Source organism: Sylvia atricapilla, chromosome 15 (genome assembly GCF_009819655.1).
Source record: "Sylvia atricapilla isolate bSylAtr1 chromosome 15, bSylAtr1.pri, whole genome shotgun sequence".
NCBI lineage: Eukaryota > Metazoa > Chordata > Aves > Passeriformes > Sylviidae > Sylvia > Sylvia atricapilla.
Window position 1 is genome coordinate 12750766 of NC_089154.1, and position 22817 is coordinate 12773582.

A 22817-nucleotide genomic window follows, 5' to 3' on the forward strand; every position below is an offset into this window, starting at 1 on the left:
CCAGCTGACAATACTTGGAGAAATTACATGCAATGGACTGTCTTTGCTATGTGGAAAATATTTTTTCATTGATGTGATGAATGTCACATTCAGCATGTTAACAGAAGAAAGATCCTGCAAATCAGAGATCCAAATACTGAATATGATCCATTTTTAAGGCTGAAACACATATTTAAATGTTGATAGTTTTGGGAAAAGCAGATTTCTTTATTTTCTTAGTAAATGTTGCTACCTTGAAAGTGCACTGGAGTTATTAAAATATTCTGAACCTGAATTATTAATGGAGAAACTGGCTGAATATTCTATGAATATTTTAATAATGATCCAAATACAGCATGCAATACCAGCATACAGCTAAGACTGATGCTTCTGAAAGCCTTCTTGCCTCTGCAATTCTTCACAGAAATGAGACTTCAGGAGGTAATGGCAAAGCTGTGAGTTTATGTTCAGCTAGGGACCTTCTGTTTGAACTTTAGCTTCTAAGAGAATTTATTCTATGTGTTGCTTTGAATACTGATGCACTTGCAAACAAGTTTTGATCAGAGCCTTGTTTGTATTATTTTTTTTCCTTTATTTGCAGAGGCTGCTATTCCAGCTTTTAAAGTTTGGTTCATTTAAGTCATTCTCCATACAAAGCACAGCACAATCCTTCAGCTGGTTCTTTTTAATTGCTAAGACTTCACACAGAGCAGCAACAGGTACTGGTCACAGCGCTTGAGAGAACACAGCCTTATCTGAAAGTCCTGCTGGTGGTCCACTGCTGCTCCTGTTCCCTGTGCCTCACAATACCTGCAGCCTGTTGCCTAGCAAAGGGGATAAGAGCTGCACTTTTTTTACCCCAATCTTATCAGTCATTTCTTTATGTGCTAAGCTGGAAAAACGAAATCACCTCAAAAGTTTCTCGAACTCAGAAAATCACCAGAAAGCTGATTTCTGTGATCCAGCTGGAAGCATCAAGCTTTCATCTTACTGTTCACCTCTCTCACAGGAACCATTAAACTCATTAATTTCACTGAAGAGGTATCTAAATTCTCCTCATGCATTCTGTATCAGCTTAGATTGATGCCTCTTCCTATGAGTAACAGCACAGGAAAACTGCATGTTTATCAGAGAAGCCCATATCTCCCATTCTCCCTGTCTTTGGCATCTCTGAGCAGTTCATTACCCATGCACATCATGCTGCAAACCAGGTTACCAAGAGCACAAACAGCAAGAGAGCAATTGCACTGATGTGTAAATAATGCAACAGCAAGCAACTAATCTGATTTACAAGACTTGGAAAAGAAGCATCATCCATTTATGTGATGCAAGTCTTCAGGAATGCTTTTGCAACTCTAACATTTTGCAATAACACTTTTCTATCTGTGTCAATGCACAGCTGTAGCAGCACCAACACGTAACCAGACACTCCTTATTCAAATGTGACAATGAGGAACTCTTAACAGCATTGCTTAATAATCAACTGGAACCCTGAAGGGTGTCCCACTGCAGAGTGGCCCAAGCTCCAGACCAGGCTGGAAGTCCATAAAGGCATGAGAAACTTCCACACATCTCCTGTCAGATACTTCTCCCCGATGCAACACCTTCAATATCCAGTTCTGAGAGGAGTCAAACAGTTGGGAATTGACACAAACAGGTTCACAGCAGTTTTGTGGTTAAAGGGTCAGTGTTATTCTGAATGAAAAGGTGAAGATCTGGCACTTGCCAGTCCTGATATAGCTTTGCTTGGCTTTCATCAGCTATTTCTGCAGTTTAAGTCCCTATTTTGGCTAATTTGTACAAGTATATACAGACCAACTAGTGGACAAATAAGTTTTCTAATTCACCAATGTGTTATTTGTGGTTGTACCAACAGCAAACACGATCAGGCTTCCTACATATAAACATCCCTACCAAGAACAGAACTTAAACAGATCTGTTCTAGCCAGTTGGTGCCAGCCCATTTGGTCTTTCTTCTCTGGCCACCCTCTAAATATCACAGCCTGACAGACATTTAACATCTTTTATAAAAGCTTTTGATAAGAACAGAATTCCCTGTTTCAGTCTCACCTATCTGCTCTCAGCAATAAATCAAACCCCTTTGAATGAGTTTAGGTAATCACATAAATAAAATTCATAGGCAAAGCAGACTACATTTTTCTTTAACTGCAAGACTCTGGTCACAGAAAATTTTATGTCTGCCAATGATACAGAGGTGATTCAACCATGAGATGCTCCTATTCTGAATTTAAACTCTAATCTCTTCATGGAACATTACTATTTTCTATCAGTATTCTATGTTCCTTGAACACATGAAAGTAAGCACTTTTTTGACCTTTAACCTCAAATTCTCATTTTTGCACAAATCTAACTAATTGTTTAGGCCTAGTCCTAAATGTACTCTCACAAGACAGCATGGGAAATGGAACAAATCCCACTCATATGATGGTTCCCTTCTCCCAACTCAATTTTACTTCATTCTTCAAAATGAGCAGTCCATATCCTTTCCTAAGAAAAAAAAATACCATTGCACATTTTCCTCACTAAACCTAACAAATTTAGAAACTTGTCACCTTTTTTAAAATATACCCAGAGTTATGATTATTTGACCTCCTGCAACAAAATGTATACCCTTATTTTCAGTTAATGGCCCAAGAAAAAGACTTCAAAACCACATGTCTCCATTTACTAAGAGGACATTAATACATAATATTTCATTTGCCTTTGTGAGTAAAATTAGGCATCAGAACTGAGAGATAAAGATGTTCTTCAATAGAATATTACCACTGACTTACCACACAAAGACAAAACCAGAGCACAGCTGCCACCTGATGAGAGAGCAGGACAGATAAGGATTCTAAATACCCTGAAGGAATTGCATAACTGATAAAATTACTGTTCAGCAAAGCCCACCTCCAGCATCTTTAAAGGGCTGTATCACAAAACATAACAATGGACAGAAGCACTTTCAGCAATTTTTAAATGAGTACCTAGAAAACGTACAAGAAAAAAATCCCAAACCTTCAGAAGTCTAATCCTGTTGTACAGCTCAGTCAAAGGGATGCCTACACAGAAAACCAGCAGCCAAACTACAGAGGGATTCATTTTTTTTAATGAGCTGCAGATCACAGGACATAAGAGATGGACCATTTTCTCCTCAAAATCATAAAACTAAAGAAGCCAAAAAACCCCATAAACCATATTGATCAAATATTTTCTTACCATCTTCCATGTCTTCTTCAGTGTTGTTGTGTCCATCAGCCATCGCTACATTCCCATTAATGACAGGATTTTGAGTAATTCTTGGAGGATCATCTGTGTCTCCAGCTAAAACAAAACGAAGTGTGTAAAAATTAATCATGTAATTAATGACCAGAAATTAACTTTTTTGTCTCAGGTAGTGTTTATGAGACACATGAATGGTGCACACTTGCACAGAACAGTATTTAATAAAGTTAAGTGTTTATCAGCTGTCCTGATATATGTCTAACAAAAAATCCCCAAATAGGTGAATATTTACGGATGAAGAAAATGGTCCACATTAAAGTGGAACACACATACACAGAACATAAATTGACTTTTAAGTTTCCAAAGAGCCTTACAATCAGCATCTCATAATCAAGTCTCATAAAATAATAACGTTTTTCTTTACCTTTTCTTGCATTCTTACAGTGCAAGAAAATTTTACACAAGTTCAAGTTTCTAAAAGATTTAAGTCTTATTTGGGGAAAATTGGAAAGGAAATCTTTCAGGATTAAGGAACATTTTAGACAGGACATTTTCCAGTTTCTAACCACTGCTGCCATTAAGTTTTGCTCCAGTTACCATTACATATGTAAATGCCACTAAACCAAGAGATATGAGACAACTTGATGAACTGAAACCCCACTACTTATAAGATGCATTCCTTTTATTGAAAAAAACACCTTCCTGATTCCTCCAAAAACTGAACAACACCTCCTTCCATTGCTTCCACACCAAAAGCCAGTGGATAGTTCCAGCATGATTTCAGAAAAGTGGATATATTCTTGGATAAACTAATCTGGGTTTTATCATCGAACTGTAAAACCGATAAGCCCTTGCAACCATCTCAAGGACAAGCACTACTTAAAAGACACTAATTTAAAAGGTCTGATGAGTTTCTCACCATATATACACCTCATGCTATTAACTTACATATTCTACTACCCCTCAAAAGCGCCAAGGTCACTGATCTGGGGACAGTTTTATACCCAAAAGCTACACACAAGCTACTGACTGTGTGCGCTGCCGGGGATGCGGGTAACCTGTGCCACAGCCTGGACACGGTTCCCAAAGGACACAGCACGAGCCCAGCTCCAGCACAGCAGCCGGGCCGTGCCCTGGCCCGTCAGCACCCTGGACAGAGCTGCCCTCGGCCCCGGGCTCCGCACGGGCACGCCGGGACCCACGGGCCGGGACCCACGGGCCGGGACCCACGGGCCGGGACCCACGGGCCGGGACCCACGGGCCGGGACCCACGGGCCGGGACCCACGGACAGGGGACCCACGGACAGGGGACCCACGGACAGGGGAGCCACGGACCCCGGGGGGAGCCCACGGACCCCGGGGGAGAGCCCACGGACCCCCGGGGAGAGCCCACGGACCCCCGGGGAGAGCCCACGGAGCCCGGGGACCCGGCTGTTTGCAAAAACTATCAACTAGCCTATACACTCTCCTTGTATCAAACCGCAGCTGAGTTTCTCCTGGGCAAAAGAGACAAACACAAGCGACAAGGGGGATCGCTGCGTGATCATCTCCCGAGTCTTTTAAAAGGCAGGGAGCTCGTCCCAAAGGTAGGATAAGCCACGGGAGAAGGGCAGCAGCATCAGTCACCTGCCTCTCCTCAGAGCTTTCGCAGCCTCATTCCAATTCACAGCACACAGGAAGATACTTTCACACCCAGCACTTCTATTCTGATTGTTTACTCTCCTAGTAAATCCGCACAAGTAGTAACCTCTGCCCTCGGCACGACAGAAAGAGCTCAGGTTAGAGACTTACTCGTGGATTAGAGCTACCCTAGATCACAAACGTAATGCTCACACACGGCTTCTGGACACTTATTAGGGTGCAGCAGATCCCACTGAGGTTCCAGTGGAAGGAGTGTTGGGAAACGCACACTGCGCAGCACCCCCAGCAACACGTGCACTTTTCTAACTTCTCAGCTTCGGAACAAAAGCAAAATCAAGTATGACTTGAAGTTTCGACTGGGTAAGAAAAAGGTTTGCCGAAGATTGGCTCGGGTGTGGAGGAGCCTCAGGAGCCCCCTCGGCAGCAATGGAACTGGCAATGCTGCAGTAGAACTCCAAGTTAAACATTTACCACAACAAAATTATGGGGGGACGGGTTTGAACTCCTGCCACTTAAGAGCAGGAAAAATGACAACAATCAAAAGTGAGAAGGAAAGATCTCCAATTTCATTTCGACATCCTGCCTTCTCCCCCACTTTTTTAACCTTTTAGGAGCACATGCTGGTCTAAAAGCTGTCCTGTGGGTCACTGCGTTCTAGAAGCATACAGCATGTTCTCAAAATGCAACAATTGTTTACAATAAATTGATACTCATTTTTTAAAAAAATTATTTTTTCCTCCTAAAGTTATCATCAGTGCAACTCAGTATCTGGAAACAAACTGAAGCAAACACCTGAGGAATAGTTCTATTCTTCACTAAAAGCACATCCAATGTTATCTTTTAACAGGGAATTTAAATATTGACACCATGTTTCACAGGGAAAGAACTGTCCTTAACAAAAAAAAATAAAGAGCCTTCTATGAGATACTGTTCTACATCCTCTGAAAGTATGAGGAGTCAGAGATCACAGCAACAGCAATCAACTTAATCAGAGACAGCTTCTGAGAGATCCTGTTTAGTGATAACACAAATGAACCATGATGAATGCCCCTGCTGCTGCTTCTGACATAGATGGACACGAAGTATGTGGTACAGCTTTCAATATGGAAAGCAGATAACACCAGTCAATGCTTTTGGCTACTGTAAACAAAAGAAGCATTTTAAATGCTAATAAAATCCAACTAATCCTTTACACAAACAAAACACAGTCCCTCTTCAACAGATGTACCAGCAAGCGGTATAACAAAATGCATTTTCTACTAGGGCACCACAAATCAGTAATTTGTGTTTTTCTCTCTCGTCCTTAAGAGCTCATAGGAAAGAACTGTAAAATCATACCAAGGTTTAATTAAGAAACATGTTTTCCTTTGCCTCAAGCAGAGGCAATGCCAAAGACTTACTCAAATTATACATTACAGGATTAAGAAAGGGAAAAAAATACCTGTCCACACTGGCCAGGAAAACCTTCCAACCAAACATACTACTTAATACACTGCCGTCTTTAATTAAACCACAGTGTGTCAACATCACTCCAGTCATGTCATCTGTCCATTCCCACATCAGAATATCCAGTTTTAATAATATCCCTGGAATAAATTTGAGGTGCAGTCTATGAATCAACTGAAAGTCAAATAAACCACATCAATTAAAAAAGTATCACAACAAAGCGACTTTAGGAATAGGAAGTGTTTTTAACTCTTTAAATACATTACTGCAATATTCAATGAATACAGCTTTCAATAGCAAAATTGTAGACACTGTAAGACTGTTTTTTAAGCATTTACTTTCCACCTCCCCAAAATGCAACACATAAACTTTTGTAGATATTCTTTTGTTACAAAAAGGAATGCAAGGCAACAAAAAAAACAGAGATGACAATTTCTTCTGAAATATTTAACATATCATTTTCTCTCTGCCCATGGCACTGTGTTACAAATGAAAAATACATCTTGAAGAGTTTACAGGTGATCTCTGAGTTTGGAGGTTAAGACAACCTCCAAGAAGAGCCATTTCAGATATTAGTGAGTTTGTGCACAAAAAAGGAGCTTTCACTTAGTTACTGAAAGATCATGAATGCTGAAGTAAGTCTAAACACTGAGATATGCAACTGGAAGAAAACTGGAGCATGACGCCACAGTTTGGGAAGCTGCTAAGAAGTGTCAGTCACCTTACAGACATATTACTGGATTATATATAAATGACTCTGCAGGTGCACACTTCTCATTGCTCATTAACTAAGTCTGTCACTGAAGTGTTGAGATGAAAGCCGGAGAGCAAAATGGTTGTGGCAACTGCTGCAGGGGAAAGTGGGAGGGAGAAGGGAAAAAACCCAACTAAATTCTCTGAAACTATAAATCTGCCATATAATGACAGACCCTATAGAAAGCATATAGATGAAAAAAATCTGCTTGTTGTGGACTATGAGCTCAGTATTATCTTAGTCAAATACACTATCAGAATTAAAACAGTATCAGTGGTTTTTTTAAAAAAAACACCCTGTATTAAAAAAAAAAAAAAAAAAAGGCAAACCTGTTCTGATAGATTCAGTCTGTTTAATAACATGAACTCAAGTGTCACTGTAAGATACACTGCTCTGTTGTTCTACTGTTCACGACATTCAAATCTACAAGGAAGGAATCTGTTTGCCATTTTTTTTTCCTACTGTTGAGAAAGCAGAAAAATTTTTGTCAAGTTCACGTGACTTCTGGCATAACTTAAATCCAGTTCTAAGACAGGAGCACTGCAGAGTGCCGTGTCCCTGAGCTGCAGGACACGTTGCTCAGCACAAACATGTGTCAGCAGTCATGTGTGGCCAAAAGCTACAGAATGACTCCACAAGCACAGCAATTCCACTACAGCACAAACTGCCTCTGTTTAACAACGATGACGGCAAGCTGTAACTTCACCAAGCTTTCAGTCATGACTCACATCACAGCCACAGTCAAAGTCTGAAAGATTATCTATAATGTTTGTCATTAGCTTTTGGAGCTGGCAGCCACAGAGGAGAACATGAAGCAGTCTCCCCAGCAAGTTATGAAACATTTGTTTCCTTTTGAGGTTAAGAAGACCACAAGGGAGGAGTAATAGCGATACTAAAACTCGGTTACAGTTATCACACACATCCGCCTCACACTGGAAATCAGTGGGACCCGGGGCTTTGCCAGTCCCTGCAGACAGCTGGCACAGCCCCTCGGTGCTGCAGTGTCACAGCAATGGAACATGAGCAGGAGCTGCACCAAGGGCACCATCAGCAGCCTGCAGGGATCAGTCATTCACTGCTGCCAGCAGCTTGGAGAGTACCATGAGCTTTCACAGCCAGGGTCTTGTTTTTAGTGAGGGAAAGCAGAAAACACCACGACTTTCTCCTCTTCTGCTGGACTAAACGGACATCCCAGAATTAAAGCTTTCATGGAAGTTTTAAAGGGGCATTTTTCTTTTTAAACGCAAATACAACACTATATACAGATATGATAAAGTGTGTGTGTGTGAATTCCAGTGGTAAACTGGAATTGAGTGAACCTGGAGTAAACACTAGGAAAAAGACTTTACTGAGCTAAAATATCAGGTGGCAGGAGATAAGAATAAAGTCAGAGAATGCAAATGAGCAAAGTCCATGCTGTAGCAGTCAACCTACATCAGCATCAAGGATATCCAGTGCACACTCAACACAGTCCAGGCCCGGCTTTGCATCTCAGTGTCAGGACTTGAAGCTGTCACACCCCCAGGGCAGCCCAGCAAAGTCATGATCCTCTGCACTCACTACAGAACATCTCTTCTATTGTGGAACAAATCATTCTCTCTTCAAAAGTTTTTTAAAATTATTATTTTAAAATGCATCAGCGTTTTAAATAAATCAACATCCAGAAGTTTACTTCAGAGCATAGTTTAAAATACCAGCCTGACATAGATAATAGCACACAAGTAAATAAATAAATAAATTTTAAAAAATCATCACTGCTAGAAATCATAATGAATAAATATTCTGTGATTTCAAGTGCTATAATAAATATCACCTCTTCAACCACCAAATTGATCCTTGCTATTGTAGCCATTGGGCAGCATATCAAAATACGTAATTGAGAAATTAGAAATTCCTAAAGCAAGCAGTAAATGCCACGCTTTCCAACACAGTTACCAAAATGTGGTGGTGCAAAGAGGACACTGAAGAGACCCAAACAGAAAGCAAGAATATTACTTCTTGAAAGTAAACAAGAAAGTTAGAAAAATGTGAAGATGATGAACAAATACCTGCCTTGAGCTGGAAGAAACAATGCCAACGGGTTACCTCACAACTCTGGAGCAAATCTGCCCAGGCCGTGCCTGTAAGGGGCTGCAGACACTCCTGTGAACTGGTTTTTATGTGGCTGTAAGAGCTCACAAGGAAACTTGTGGGCTCCAGCAGCTCACTTCTCCAGAAGTCTGGAAACCATTGCTCTGAAAGCCAGATGAATAGGGTGACTCCCAGGAGGGTAGGGTTTAAAAAGAATAACCAAAACCCAAACCAACAAAAAAAACAAATACCCAGGCCAAAAAATAAAATTGAAACAACTACACGTACCAAAATTAGCCAAACAAGCTCCCAAGTCCATGATCTGAATGGAATTCATTTACAGTAGTCAATCTTTTAACTACTAGAAGTGTTCAGAGGAAAAATTTCCCCTCACTTGCTCTGAAAGAACTTGGCTTTTCCAAAGTAAGAGAAACCATTTGGCCTCTAATCCCTACCTGCAGTTAGAATACAAACACCACTTATTGCACAAAGGGACTCAAGAGAAAAGGAATTAAATGAAAAGCATTCTACACAGTTTCATTTCTCCAAGACAGTCCTAGGTTGCTATAATGAAAAATCTGAAGAGGAATCAAGCAATTTCTGTACTGTGGCTGCCTTTCAAAAGGCATCCAAAAATAAAGCAATTCACCTACAACATTTCAAAGGTATCACACAGTAACAGAGACTGAGATTATTTTGGCCAGAAGAATGGGAAGAGGGGAAAGGGAAGTACATAAACCCTCACGATCCTATGGATGAAGATGTAGATAACTGCTTGTAAATATTATGTCATTTGTCTCAGCAGTTAAAAGTTAATTCTCCCATTAGCAAAACTGGGGAAAATTTACTTTGGTCTCATTTAGTGTTTTTCTTTCTTCAGGTTTAATTACTTGATCCAGCACCAAAAGGTGTATCTAGAAATGTATGTACCTTGACAAGAAAGTTATGAAGGACAATGACTAAGTCTTAAGGGGGAAAAGCTTCTAGAGAAGTATCAGGAGGCAGAGCCAAGCTTACAAACTAAGGGAGAAAGGTGTTAGGGGCATAGGAAGTGAGGAGACTTCCAGCTGGGGAAAAAGGGTTTAGAGATCTTCAATCCTTTCAAAATTTGCTCTATTACATCTAGAAACGAAAGAAAAAAGACATTTATTTACTAAAGAGCAAGTAGTCAATGCTAAATCTTTAAAAACAAAACAAAACAAGAATGAAACAGCATTATACAGAAGTCTCTTGCTCTCTAATTGTCATCTGAAACAAGTAATTATTGCATTATTGACTGGGAATTGCAAATCTCCCAGAGAAGGAGATGATGTTACACAAGACAGCAAATGAAGAACTGGGATGGGACAACTTCCTGGAAGCAGACTCATCTCTGCCATGCCTACAGAATATGTAGCAATGACTAGACAGACCGTAACAACACTGCAGCCACCGCTTATTACACTGATCAATCATTATGTTGTTGCTGCTGCCTTTCATTCCCAGCACTGGGGCTGCCCAGCCAAAGAGGACACTTGGACAAAGCACAGCATGGCCAGACTGCTTCCTAACTGTGCCAATGTAACTAATGAACGGGAACAAAACCGTATTACTAGATTACGTGATTATTCCATTCTTGGATAAAACAAAGCAGTTACACTCCAAGAAGCCCCTGAACACTGAACAACACGCATGAACACCACCAGTCTGTAAGGTAAATAGTATCAGAAGCTTCATCCCACTGACACAGTTATCTTCATGGGAAAATAAACGGGGTACAATGTAACTTTGTGGATAGAAAAATAGCTGAGAACAAATAGCCTGCCCAGAACCCGCTCTATAACTAAGCAGTTTGCTGCAACAACTCATTTATCTGCTGATCTTCAAAGACAGGAGCAGTCTGATGGCACTTTACAAAATAAATCCCTTAAAATGTCTTCAAAATGTGATTAATCTCCTACTGACACATAAAAAGCATTTAGGGCATTATCAATACAACTACTCAGGGGACTTTAAGCTGCCATTGAAGAGGTCACCCCAAAACTTTACTGAAACCAAGAGTGACTAAATTACCTGCTTTCAGCAGTTTAACCCTTTGCTTTATGAATAATTCAATGTCAGATGAAAGACTGCACGAACAAGAGTTCAGTCTGGACACTACCAACACACTCATAACTACCCAACAAATTTACAACTTTATGCTCATGGTGAAGAGTGTGTATAGGCGGCCTTCACATTTCAAGGGATCTTTCAAATGCTTCTTAAGGCCCAGGTGTTTAATAACTGGGGTAGACAGCAGCCCTGGTATGAGCTTTTCTTCAGTACAGTGAAATTATTTAGCAGAAGATACCAACCTGCTTGTCTCATTATCCTGGCTTTATGCATTATACAGTGTCACAACCTTTTGGCAGCCATCAGGACAGGAGAAGGTCTGCCAAAAGACCTCTCACAGTTCCTTTTCTTAGTCTGAAGAGCTTTTTTAGCTTAGGTGATGCATCTAGAAAACTATCAGATCGCGAAGAAAGGCAGGAAGACTGTTTCTGGCTACCCTGTAACACTCAAAAACCAGTAACTAGAACAGTTGACAAGATAAATTATTTTCTTCCATGATCAGGAGAGGCCGAAACATCAGAAGTGTCACGACCCATTACGGCAGAGCTCCTGGACTCGCACTACCTTCTCCTTGCTGTATCTAGAGCAGCAAGACTACAGAAGCAACACCCCAACTCGTCACGTCTTGTCTCTGCACATTCCAGAGATGGCAGTGTGATTACATCTCTGCTGCGGGTCGGGCACTCGGTCCCAACCTTCCCAACACACCCTAAACAATGTGTTTTTCCAGCATCACACCCCTCTTTATGTTTTACTGCTCTACTGAGTAATGGCCTTCTCTGCTGCAACAACAAAGGCTCCCATCTGTGGCATCCCTAGAGAGGCTCCAAAACTACTCACAGAAAAAAAAATGAAGTTCTGAAAGAGGGAAGAAAAGGATGCCCCCTCAGCTGGAGCCAGGACAGTCCAAGGGCCACAGAGAATTTATGTTTGTGTGACACTATACACAGCATGCCACAGGGCTGTGGACGTGTTCTTGGTGTGTTTAAGATAGACAATTAAAAAGCAATTCAGATGAGTTTATATGGACAATAATAAAAGCACATTATGGAATTAGTGATTCTGCTCCCCTTAGCACCTCCTTCTCTCCTTGTAGAAGTCTAGAAAAGCACACACCTCCACCACCTGAAATGGCACAGTTTTTATTACTCTAATACAGAAATTTTTCCGAATTCATTTCTGTATCATTTTGGATGAGTACAATCCACAGTCTCAGTGAATCTTGGGGTACATCTATTTAATTAAATACAAGAACTAAACACTCACATTATGCTTAAGCAGCAAAAATGTTTTGCACACTTACCAGTAGCATAAAACATTGCCTTACATGGGTATGATCACACACACCACTTGCCCAAACTAGCTCTGAAGGTACACTGCTTCTGCGCAGTTACTTTGCTACAGAGTCAAAATATTATTCATCACTATTTCACACTCTGTAATTCTGTTTTGAGACCAGATTCATCCTCACAGCAAATGCTAATTGCACTGCTCACTCCTGAACTCAGCCTTCAAGCACGCTGAATTTTGCTCACACTAACAGTAGCACAGGAAGGTAGCTTGACTGTATTTTCTTAATGGTTGATGTGATTTTTAAACTGTTGAAACACTGTTGATCAGTCCATGTTGGAGTTTAAAAGCAGAATTAATTTCCTAGTAGAGAACAACACTGGATAACAATATGGATTTGCACTGGAATGAATTTTATAGGCACTCGGAGCAAAAAACACAACCCACCTACTTTAGCTCCATCTTTTAATTGACCTTTTAACAAAAAAGATCATTCCAAGCCACAGAAACTGTGCAATGTGCCTAAACCCCTCACGTTTAGGGATCTAACACTTGCAGCATTTCTTCCTGTTCTTTTCAGTGATGGTTTTAAAGGTCTTCCTTTATTACTGGAGATTAGCTAACACTGATTTTCTTTTCCCTCTTCTTCCTTATGCTCCCAGTTGTGCAGAGAAATGGGTAGGTAGATAAGGTATTCCAGCTTCATGGAATCTGACTCAGTGGTTGCTGGTAGCTGGTAGTTCTAGACTAGGCTTTGGTGAGAAGAGGGAAAGGCAAATAAATCAGATTCAGGAAAATAACATTAAAAACTATATAAAACTCTGAAAAAGCAGGCAAGCACAGTTAATTGTATTTCCTTCTCACCTGACAACACAAACAAGCTTAAATCCAGGTTTCTTTGGTGCATAGTAAAGGAGTCAAAATCAATATGCTTACAAGAAAATATTCCTTTGAGGAATAGAACGTGTTGCACATGTGGCTGCTACAGCAAAGCAGCCTGAAATCCCAGCCCAAAGCATCCCCAAACTTCATCTGGCAGTCCCATGGTGAATCTAGGAAAATGTAAAATCGTGTCTCTGAGGACACATGGAGTGGTGACCTCTGCCATGGCACTGGATGCATACACTGCCCAGTTGGGATGCACAACTGGAAGATCTCAGCAGCACAATATCTGACTACTGTTTTAGTTCTTCTTGAGGCAGTGATTTCTGCAACCAAGAACCACCACAGGCTCTAACTAGCACGGTGCACTGAGTACTAGAGCAATCTGGAATGTAATATAGAAGCGGAAAGATATTGTTTATACAGAAGAACCTTGAATCAAGCCTGTTGTATGTGCTGGTTTGGCTTCTTCTTGACTAGAGGAGGATACAGGACTTTCTACTACTTATAATACACAAGGGACTTCATATTAAATTACCAGAATGCAATCTAAAGAAACAAAATCTGCTCTCCAGACTTCTAGCACATCTTTCCTCAGTTATCCAGGACCCTTCCTGATCTACTCAGTCAATACGGCTAAAGAGCCATTTGATACCTTGTACCATCTTCATTTTCCTCCTTGTAACTTTACTTCTCCTATACCTTTTCAAGATGGAGGAAGAAAGCAAGGCTGTTAACCAGAGTGCACTCAGTGCTCCAAATGCAGCAGCACAGTGAACTTGCACAAAGCGTTCATTATTCCCAGTTCACTTCCAAAGGCGATGCAGTGAATGGAAGAAGATTCTATGAGGAGCAGTGAAAAGGTACAGAGGCAGCGTGGCCAGGCTCAGACACCCTCGGGGTGTGCACAGCAGGGAAGGGATCTCACCATCCCTCCCCTGCACTCATGTTTAACATCAGCATCTGCCACTGACAGACCTCAACACATCGCGTTAAACAATTTTTGCTCAATCCAGAGTGCTTAATCTTATGCAAATATTCAGGGTTTTCATAAGGAACTTTTGAACATTCAAACAAAAAACCCTGTTACTAGCCTCAAGTATTAAAAAAGACCAAACTGAAATTCTTGACAGAGAACACAGTTTTGCAAAATCTATACAACTTTACTGTAGAAAAGAGATGGCGACTGCCAAAGTGTTTGGCCCTTCTCCTTTAAAATGAACAGCAGGCCCAAGTCATGCTTCTCTTCCAGTTCAGGACAAGGATTCCCAGTTGTGGAGAAGCATCATTCCCAGTGTGGATGCTTCTACACACAGGTGACTTTCCTTCTGCTCTGGAGAGGAGGCAGTGAAGTGCAAAGCTGAACCAATTAGCGTGGGGTGCCCGGTGCTGATAAATCCTAACCTCACATCAGGGTCGCTTTTACAAGTGTAGATTAACCGTGGGGAAAACGACAACAACAATTAAACCATTCAAGGCCTGAGGTTTGAGGTTGTTTTGTTAAGTCCTTTATGTGAAGTGATACACGTGCACAGCCTGGTAACACAGGAACATTTACTGCTTCCCGCCAGCCATACAGGGAGCACTGCTGACAAAACCATTATTTCCTACTGAAATTCACTTTCCACTGTGTTTAGTAACAGATACATTTCAAGTGTAATAGTAAACCATGGTTTTAAGAGATTCCTACTAAAAAATAATTCTACACTTTGGGTTAATTTTAACGTTTGTTTTCGATATAACTAACAAGTAATTTTGCGCTCATCTAAAATTAACAACTGCAAAATAAGCAAAACAAAAAAAGTTCCTTTTTTCAAATAGGATGATCTGGAAAAGAAGCTTTCTAGTTCTTTAAGACTTAGACTTCTGAGTTCTATTCTCCACCACCTTCCTAAATTCCTAAAAGACCTGGTTCCCAGGAGCTTTGGAAGTTGTTCCTTAATAAGCTCAGTTTTCCAGCCTTGCCTGTCAGCACTGTGCCACAGGCTACAAAACTTTCACTGAACGAAGAGGATGAACACAGAATGACTGTGCATGGAAAGGGTGTCCAGCTGGGATGGGAGATTTGGTGATGCCCCTGCCTTGAAGATGAAAAAGGCTCAGGGCTGGTGTCCCAGGGAGCAGACTGTGGGGTGGTTTATTTGGAAACCCCTGCTCCCATTTGGAAATCCCCTTCCCTCCATCAGTGTCCCCATTCTGAATGAATTTCCATGAACATTTTGGGGTCTAGACACTCCCAAGAAACCCCAGCCATTAAATTTCTGGCCAGCCTTAATCTACTGAATCATCTGCCAGGTGGCTGCTTTCTTCTACTTTGTAGCACGAACACTAGCAACCATTAAAATAATTTTAGAAGCCTTAACAGAGCACTGATCCAAGAGTTTTCCTCAGTCTCTACAACAGAACCACTAAATCCCAAAGCAGTTTACACTTTCTCCAGCATTCGTTTTAACTAAGATTTAACCTTTATTTTCCCTTTCCATTCTGACGGCAACCTTTCTACCCCCAAGTGTTAATGCAAGAAAATTATTACTTAGGCTCTAAGAAAGAGCTGATTATTGTTGTAAAATGTTCTGAAGATCAGCTTCACTTTACAGCTTTGAAGATGAAAGTTACTGTACTGAAAACATCCAAATGTTAGCAGACGCCAAAATTAGCACTAAACAGTGTTAATTATTTAATACTGTCTACATGGAGAACAACTTCCTTCAAACAAGTAACACAGCTGAAAAACCGTTTTGGATGGAATCTCGTGTGTCAGTCTCCCCTATTTACCATGGAATTCTTAAAAGAATGGAGCAGGAGAACTTTACAATCCTCAGTTAAGCACTCCACTGACAATTCTATCACTTTTCTTTGTCAGCAATTTTAAGTCGCATTCTTTTCTTACTGAAAACAAAAGAAAACTTTTAAGTGACTGGAAAAGCTTTTCCTGTTTAACTATTCAGTGTTAAATCGCCAACCAGCTGTTCTGGTGCCAAACAGGCTGCATGGGACCAGGGCACCAAGTCCCTGCTTCCCAAGGCCTGTTAGTTAAGGAATCACAATCACGAATGAAGTTACACTTTGTATTCTCGAGAAAACAGTATACAGACCCAGGCATAGACAGATTTTGGGGCTAACTTGCTTTTCCAAATCCTAACACAAACACACTGAAATCCACGAAGCAAAGGAACTGCTGTGTACTCCTCCAGAGGCGCAGGCAAATTCAGATCTCCAAACCTGAGCAATTTGTAATACAAACAAGAATAAAGAAGAACCTACTGATATACACTGGAACACCTCTAAACCAGCAATCTTTTACAACTGTCACACAGACAGAGCTTCTTAAATCCTGTATTTCATACAGTAACACCTGCAGCTGCAAACTTCAAAACTACACAGTTTATGAAAACAACTGTTTTGGAAACAGCAATGTGAGAGATGCATTCAAGAAGGAAGTCCTCATACCTATGTAATTAAATTTTCATTTCAGAGAGCAATCAAATGGCAGGGGTGGAGGGATAATGATGCTTCTGAAGGAGTTTATTGTATATGGTGGGGCTCTTGGATATTTCAGTGCTCTTGGTAATGTCCTGATGTGTCACCATCCCAAATAATCACCCAAATTAGTTCTCCTTTGTAAAGGGAGACAGAACAAGTTGGTCAAAATTCTTCTCCTTTTTGTTTGGAAAACCGAGTTACTTCACATGTGGCAGCAGTTATAATTAGCACATTTTTCATCAGAAATACATTCTGAAGAGGAAATTGCATTTCACTGCTCACATGTTTGTTGCATATTTACTTTCTTACTACATATTACATTTCGCTTTTGTTTCATAAGCCAAATCCTCAGACAGTACTTCAATAGCTTTCTGGTCAACTATTCTTGGAACATAAAGTCAACAAAACAGACTCGAAAACACATTTTAGGACAGTTGGCTACTGCGTGTCACTCAGTGACATCTTTCTTATGCTTTGCAGAACACCCTGATTCCAGAAATACACTCCCAATCTCAATACTCTATTCTTTCTGGCAAATCTTCCCAACTACTTCTATTTTCACTCCACTGCTAGTGCCACTCACCTGAAGCAAAGTTTGAGGACTTCCAAAATTAATTACTGCCTCCCTGCTTTGCCTCGGGCTAGAAGCTGGTATAAACACCACCACTGAACTGAGCTGTATCTCAAATTCTTTATTTTATTGATGATGCACGATTCTTCCTTTGTCTCAGGACAACCCAAAGTCCCTCAAGTTTACTCCGTACCCTGTATTTTTCTCTCTAATAATGCAGCATTTTGTGGTCTGTGTCATCATCAGCCACTACAACCTCACACACAGCTGGGACAGAAACCCACAGCACACACACTTCTTTTGCTCCAGTTAGTCCATTCACATTTCCTGCTACAACTTTTACCCTACAAATGCTCTCACTAAATGGAGTATATCTCTGGACCATACAAAATCAGATTTTTCTTTCTACAGGATCCTCATGGCATCTCTTTTTCCTGGACTACTTTTCCATGACTTTAAAACTGCTAAGAGTTTTCCTTGAAGGGGTGTGAGCATGGAATAGAGCATGGCAGCGGATCACAGGGGAGAAGAGAAAAATAAACCCAAACACAGAGGTACACCACAAGCTGCCTAGTATGTAATTCCTGGCACTTCCTTAGCTCCAGACCTTTTTAGCCAAAAAAATTCAATTAAGAAGCCATAAGGATGTTCCTTCTTTCAGAAGCAGCGAAGACACGATTTAAGAGATCTTGCTGAAGAAATAGAAGTACATACAAAAAAAAATATCTGCAATTAATCTGCATTATTTGCAGGTTTTTCACTCAAAAGTGACTAATTTTTTTATTCATTAAACTAACTGAACCAGAGCGTTCCAATTTAAATGCCTTTACAGTCAGATCTGACCCAAACCTGAAACAAGCTCCAGATGTTACTGGTCGAAGTCGGAATTAGATCAGGATTTAAGAATTGCTAGAGACAGTAATAATTTAACTGCAACTGTTATCCCTTCCGGAAGGGGAAACTTTTTCTCTGAAAGAAAAGGACACACTGTGCAATAAAGAATAAGAAGAGATATAAAAGACAATTTTTAAACCAGACAAGATTATAATAGACAGGGACTGAAAAGAGAATGGTTACTTTAGTGGTTATTTTGCTGGAGGTTATCAGGGAGGAGAAGCTGCTCTCAAACCAGCCAAAGAACCAAACAGACCCTTTGAAAGAATATTCAGTTATTTTACCTACAGAAAGCAGGTGGCTACAAGTGGCAATGCTGTGTTTATCTGGGTGGCAACACAACACTGGCATACTTCAAACAGCTAAACTATACAACAGGAAATTTATCTGTGCACATGTAACACGAGAGTTTTTACCTGTTGAAGCTTGTTCACAAACCTCATCAGACACACGCATTGTCTGGATTTCTACCTAGAAGATGTATCTTTTTCCCTCATTATTCTTTTACCATAAAAATGTTAAAATAAACATAAACTGTTAATTCATATGGCCAAGCTCAGGTATTTTAATGTCCCTGTGGATGTTTTATTATTGATGCATTTTCAGCAAACTTTAGGATCAAAGAAAAACAAGACCAAAAAGAGAAACACAGACAAGGGGACAGGGTGAGTTCATCTCTATCTCACTCAGACTTGGACGATCTGGGTAAACGAGATATTTCACTAAACATCTAGATGATCATCTGTGGGATGTTAGAGATCTCTGAGATTTTATCAGAAAACTTCTATCAAGCTGTAGGATCTCCCCACACTGCCCTTCTCAAGGCAGGGCCCTGGGATTTAAGCCAGCTGCAGCTGAATTGCAGCTGAAATGCACCCCAAGGCCCAGGCTGCACACACAGGAAAAATACCACATCCACTACTGCTGGGTTGCACAACTCAAGATAAAAAGGTGTTCCTTCTGTGTTCAAAACACTGCAAATGCCACCCTCTCCTCTTTGAAAATTAAAAAATTTACTTCAAAGCGCTGACACAGAAGAAATGACCCCAGAACAAAGAGAAACACCTTTCAATTAACTTACAGGCACCTGGTTTTAGCTTTTGCTATTGCCATCGTACCTAAGACGTGCAGTGCTCACAGCCAAACTTGGGGTTATAATGGAGGGGATGGGTATTTCCATTATTTTCTGCAAATCCTACTAGCAATCAACTCCACAAATTTCTCGAGCCAACAGAAAAGCTACAAATGTAAGGATTTCAATGCTGATAGTGTTTATTCTGTCTGAATATAATCCAGCACCCTTGAAGTCTGAGCATACTCCCAAATCCCTGCATACTTCCTTCTCAGGCACACTTCCAAACTCACCCTCTGAGCTGTACAGGGAAATTCCACTGGAATGCTGAGCTCCAGCTACTGGGGAAGAGGAAGACTATTCCACATCTACCAATAAATACATTTGCAGACAAACTCAAGACACTGCTCCCAACCACTCCAGAATCCTGGCATCTCTCTGCAGCTGAGGTTAAGAACCAACATGGAGTGACAAACTCCTGCTGCCCAACAGCACTGCCTGCACTGCACTAACTGCATGTTACAACTGCTGTTCTAGGGACAATTACAATGTTTTTAAAGAGAAAAAGTCTGCTGGATGTGCAGAGTTTCCATGAGATTTTTGTTATCAGTTTTAACAACTATGCAAATTGGCTCAACAAAGATACAGCTTTCACACTTTCTGTTCTGTGAGGACTAAATCAGAAACCGTAGTGTTGGTATCATTTATAGACTTTAGGGTTATTTTAGTATTACTGACACTATTACTGTAATACTTGATTTACATAAATACTTCATCTGAGATTAAAGAAATGACCCTACTATTTATTTCATATACTAGTGCACTTGGTCTGGCCAGATCTTGGATAGGATCAGCAATCCAAGTGCCAGCAACAGCTTCTCAACATCCAACAACCAGGATCTGTGCTCACACAGGTCCCTAACCTTCACGACACTTTATCTTCAGGGGAAACAAAGAAAACCAGGAGACAAAAAGCAGGAGTTCTGGTGCATTAAGGGTTTTCAGTTTTTGAGTTTTGCTCAGAAATACAGAGAGGATGAGTGAAAACCTCGGCAGGTACATGATGCCCACACAAGAGCTGCTCCTGCCACTGCTGCCTCCTGCTCTCTCACTGGAGCTCTGTAAACTTTTTTCAGTGGTAACATGCACTTCAGTAGAGCTCAAACAACTTAACTCCAATCCTTGTATTTTATTATCATTGCTTGAAAAAACACATCTCCAAGAGCTGCTAGAACTCTGTGGAAAGGAGAAGGGATTTCTCACCACTATAAATGGTAGATCTACAGCAATTTGTATTTTCTCCCAAATCCTACAACACAGAAAGTGATTAAGCAATCTGGGTAGGTCACAAATCAAATTATTCAGGTAAATTCAGGTGCTGAGCTACCATTAAAATAACATTTAAAAATAGCTTTTGCTGCTACTGAACATTACAGAGAAAGTCCAAATTTCTCTGCAGATCAAGGAGGCAGCTGCATACATTCAACCACTACAGTTACATGCACTTACTACAGTTATTCTGGACTTCCAGTTACAGATCCTGGTGAGTGAATCAACATGGGAAAGAAAAACAGTAGGGTGAGGAAAGCATTCCAGCTCCCAGAAAATTCAAGCCCACTCAACACAGCCAAGTATAAAGCTATCTTTTGAATATAAGCTGAACTTCTCAAGTGAACATATACCACTAAAATTTCCATGTTAGCAAGTGCTGGCAGCACTCCCTGCCTGGCAGGCAGTGAACACACCATCTTCTTTTCTCAGTGGCAGCAGGAAAAAGGAGCAGGTATCTCTCCAGCCTCTCCTCTGCTCAGGTCCAAGGAGCACCTAGACAAGGCTGCAACCAAGAACAAGGAATTCCTCCCAGCTGCCCACCTCTCCAGGTGCCCTTCTGAACTAGACAAAAAGGTAGGGCACTTTTCTCTTTTGGAAGCTGTTATGTATTTTCAAATTTTCTCCCAAGGCAGTTCTTCCCCTCTACCTTTGGTGCAGCTTCACCTGGGAAACACAGAGCAGTGTCCTGCCAGCCCAAGAGGTCACCCAGCTGGGAGATGGCTGTCCAGGGAGGAAGTGCTGCCAGGTACAGGACTGCAATGGGCTGCAGCACATCCCCTCTGGAGAGGTAAGCTACTAAATTAATAACCCCTCCCCAAATTTCTGAGCACGATGTAGAAATCAAAACTGCACATTACCAGCAGTGGGTTTACAACACCGAGAGTTTAACAAGCTTCTCACAGAAGGCAACAGTCCATATTTAGGGTAGAAATCAACTATAATTGCTCAACGACTCCAGTCACTTTAAAAAAAATTCTTACTCTCAAAAACACAAACATCTATTTACAAAGCTGTATGCTGCCAAAATTTTAAATACTTCAATTGTACACCCATCCTTTGATTTAATAAAGCGTGCATCTGAGGTGGTTAATGTGCATTTCAAGGTATATTAAAAATGAGAGATCAAAAATTAGCATTAGCCCAGGTAACCTCTGCCAACATTTTGCTCCAGCTCTGCTAACTAGACCCTGTCTAGAATTAAGCTCATCAGTTCTAAGCCAATTTTACCTTCTTAGGTCTAACCTGTGAATGTGATGCTAATAGCAAAAGGCACACTTTAAGCTGAATTCAAAATGACAGAAATTTCATGCAACTTTTCAGATCAGGAAGCAGGTTAACTCAGAAACTCTCTGCTTCCAACACACCTGCTAAAACCCTTTATTATCTAACCATATTCCAGAAATCTGTGTCTCCTGTTTAAATTAGTACCATTACACTGGCCAGAAACTTTGGCTGATCAAACAGCTGCAGTAAACACCAACTCCAGGTCGGAATGCAAGCTGGAAATTTTTATCCCACACGAAAAGACAACTTGGACAGGAGACTTAAACCCCCACAAATACGTTTAGATAATAATTTAATTTAAATTATTATTTAAACTGATATTCTACATTAATATTTAAATTTATAATTTAGATTAGGTAACTGTTTGACTTTTTAATATGTACTTGAATCAGAAAATAATAACCCACTTTGTACAGGTGAAAAAACTGAAGACCCTTAAGATGTATCTCCAAGATGGAAAATGCAAGAAACTATATTAAGCTACAAGGAATACTCCAGTGGGAAGAAAAAAAAAAAAAAAAGTAAAAGAAGTAAAGACATTCAGAAGCAGACCTGTAATAGAAACAATTTCATCCCCAGAAGTAGTTTGCATCTGAACAGCATTTAATTTTTATAATGGTAAAACCATGTGTCTGCACTAAAAGCTCTGTAAACCTGGATTTTATACCTTTGGAACTTTGCTACAGCCCTGCAATGCATTTCTTGGGGGAGACAGGCCCAGGTGCTAAATAAAGGGTCTTGGGTAGGTTTTAAAAACAAGTCATAAGAATTTCCTCATCCTCCTGCCTCCTCAGTAAACC

General features: G+C 40.6%; 1 protein-coding gene across 2 annotated transcripts in view; it reads right to left on the reverse strand.

Moving 5' to 3' along the window:
- Positions 1–22817, reverse strand: part of USP7 (ubiquitin specific peptidase 7) — a 68323-nt gene that overhangs the window by 34859 nt on the left and 10647 nt on the right. Inside the window, exons 2-3 of one of the 2 annotated variants that reach the window (XM_066330240.1) lie at positions 3202–3306; positions 2775–2807 (exon numbers count right to left, since the gene is read on the reverse strand). In XM_066330240.1, coding sequence (XP_066186337.1) covers positions 2775–2807; positions 3202–3306 — 138 coding nt within the window. The remainder of the gene's footprint in view (positions 1–2774; positions 2808–3201; positions 3307–22817) is intronic. The other variant, XM_066330241.1, reaches the window with a different exon arrangement.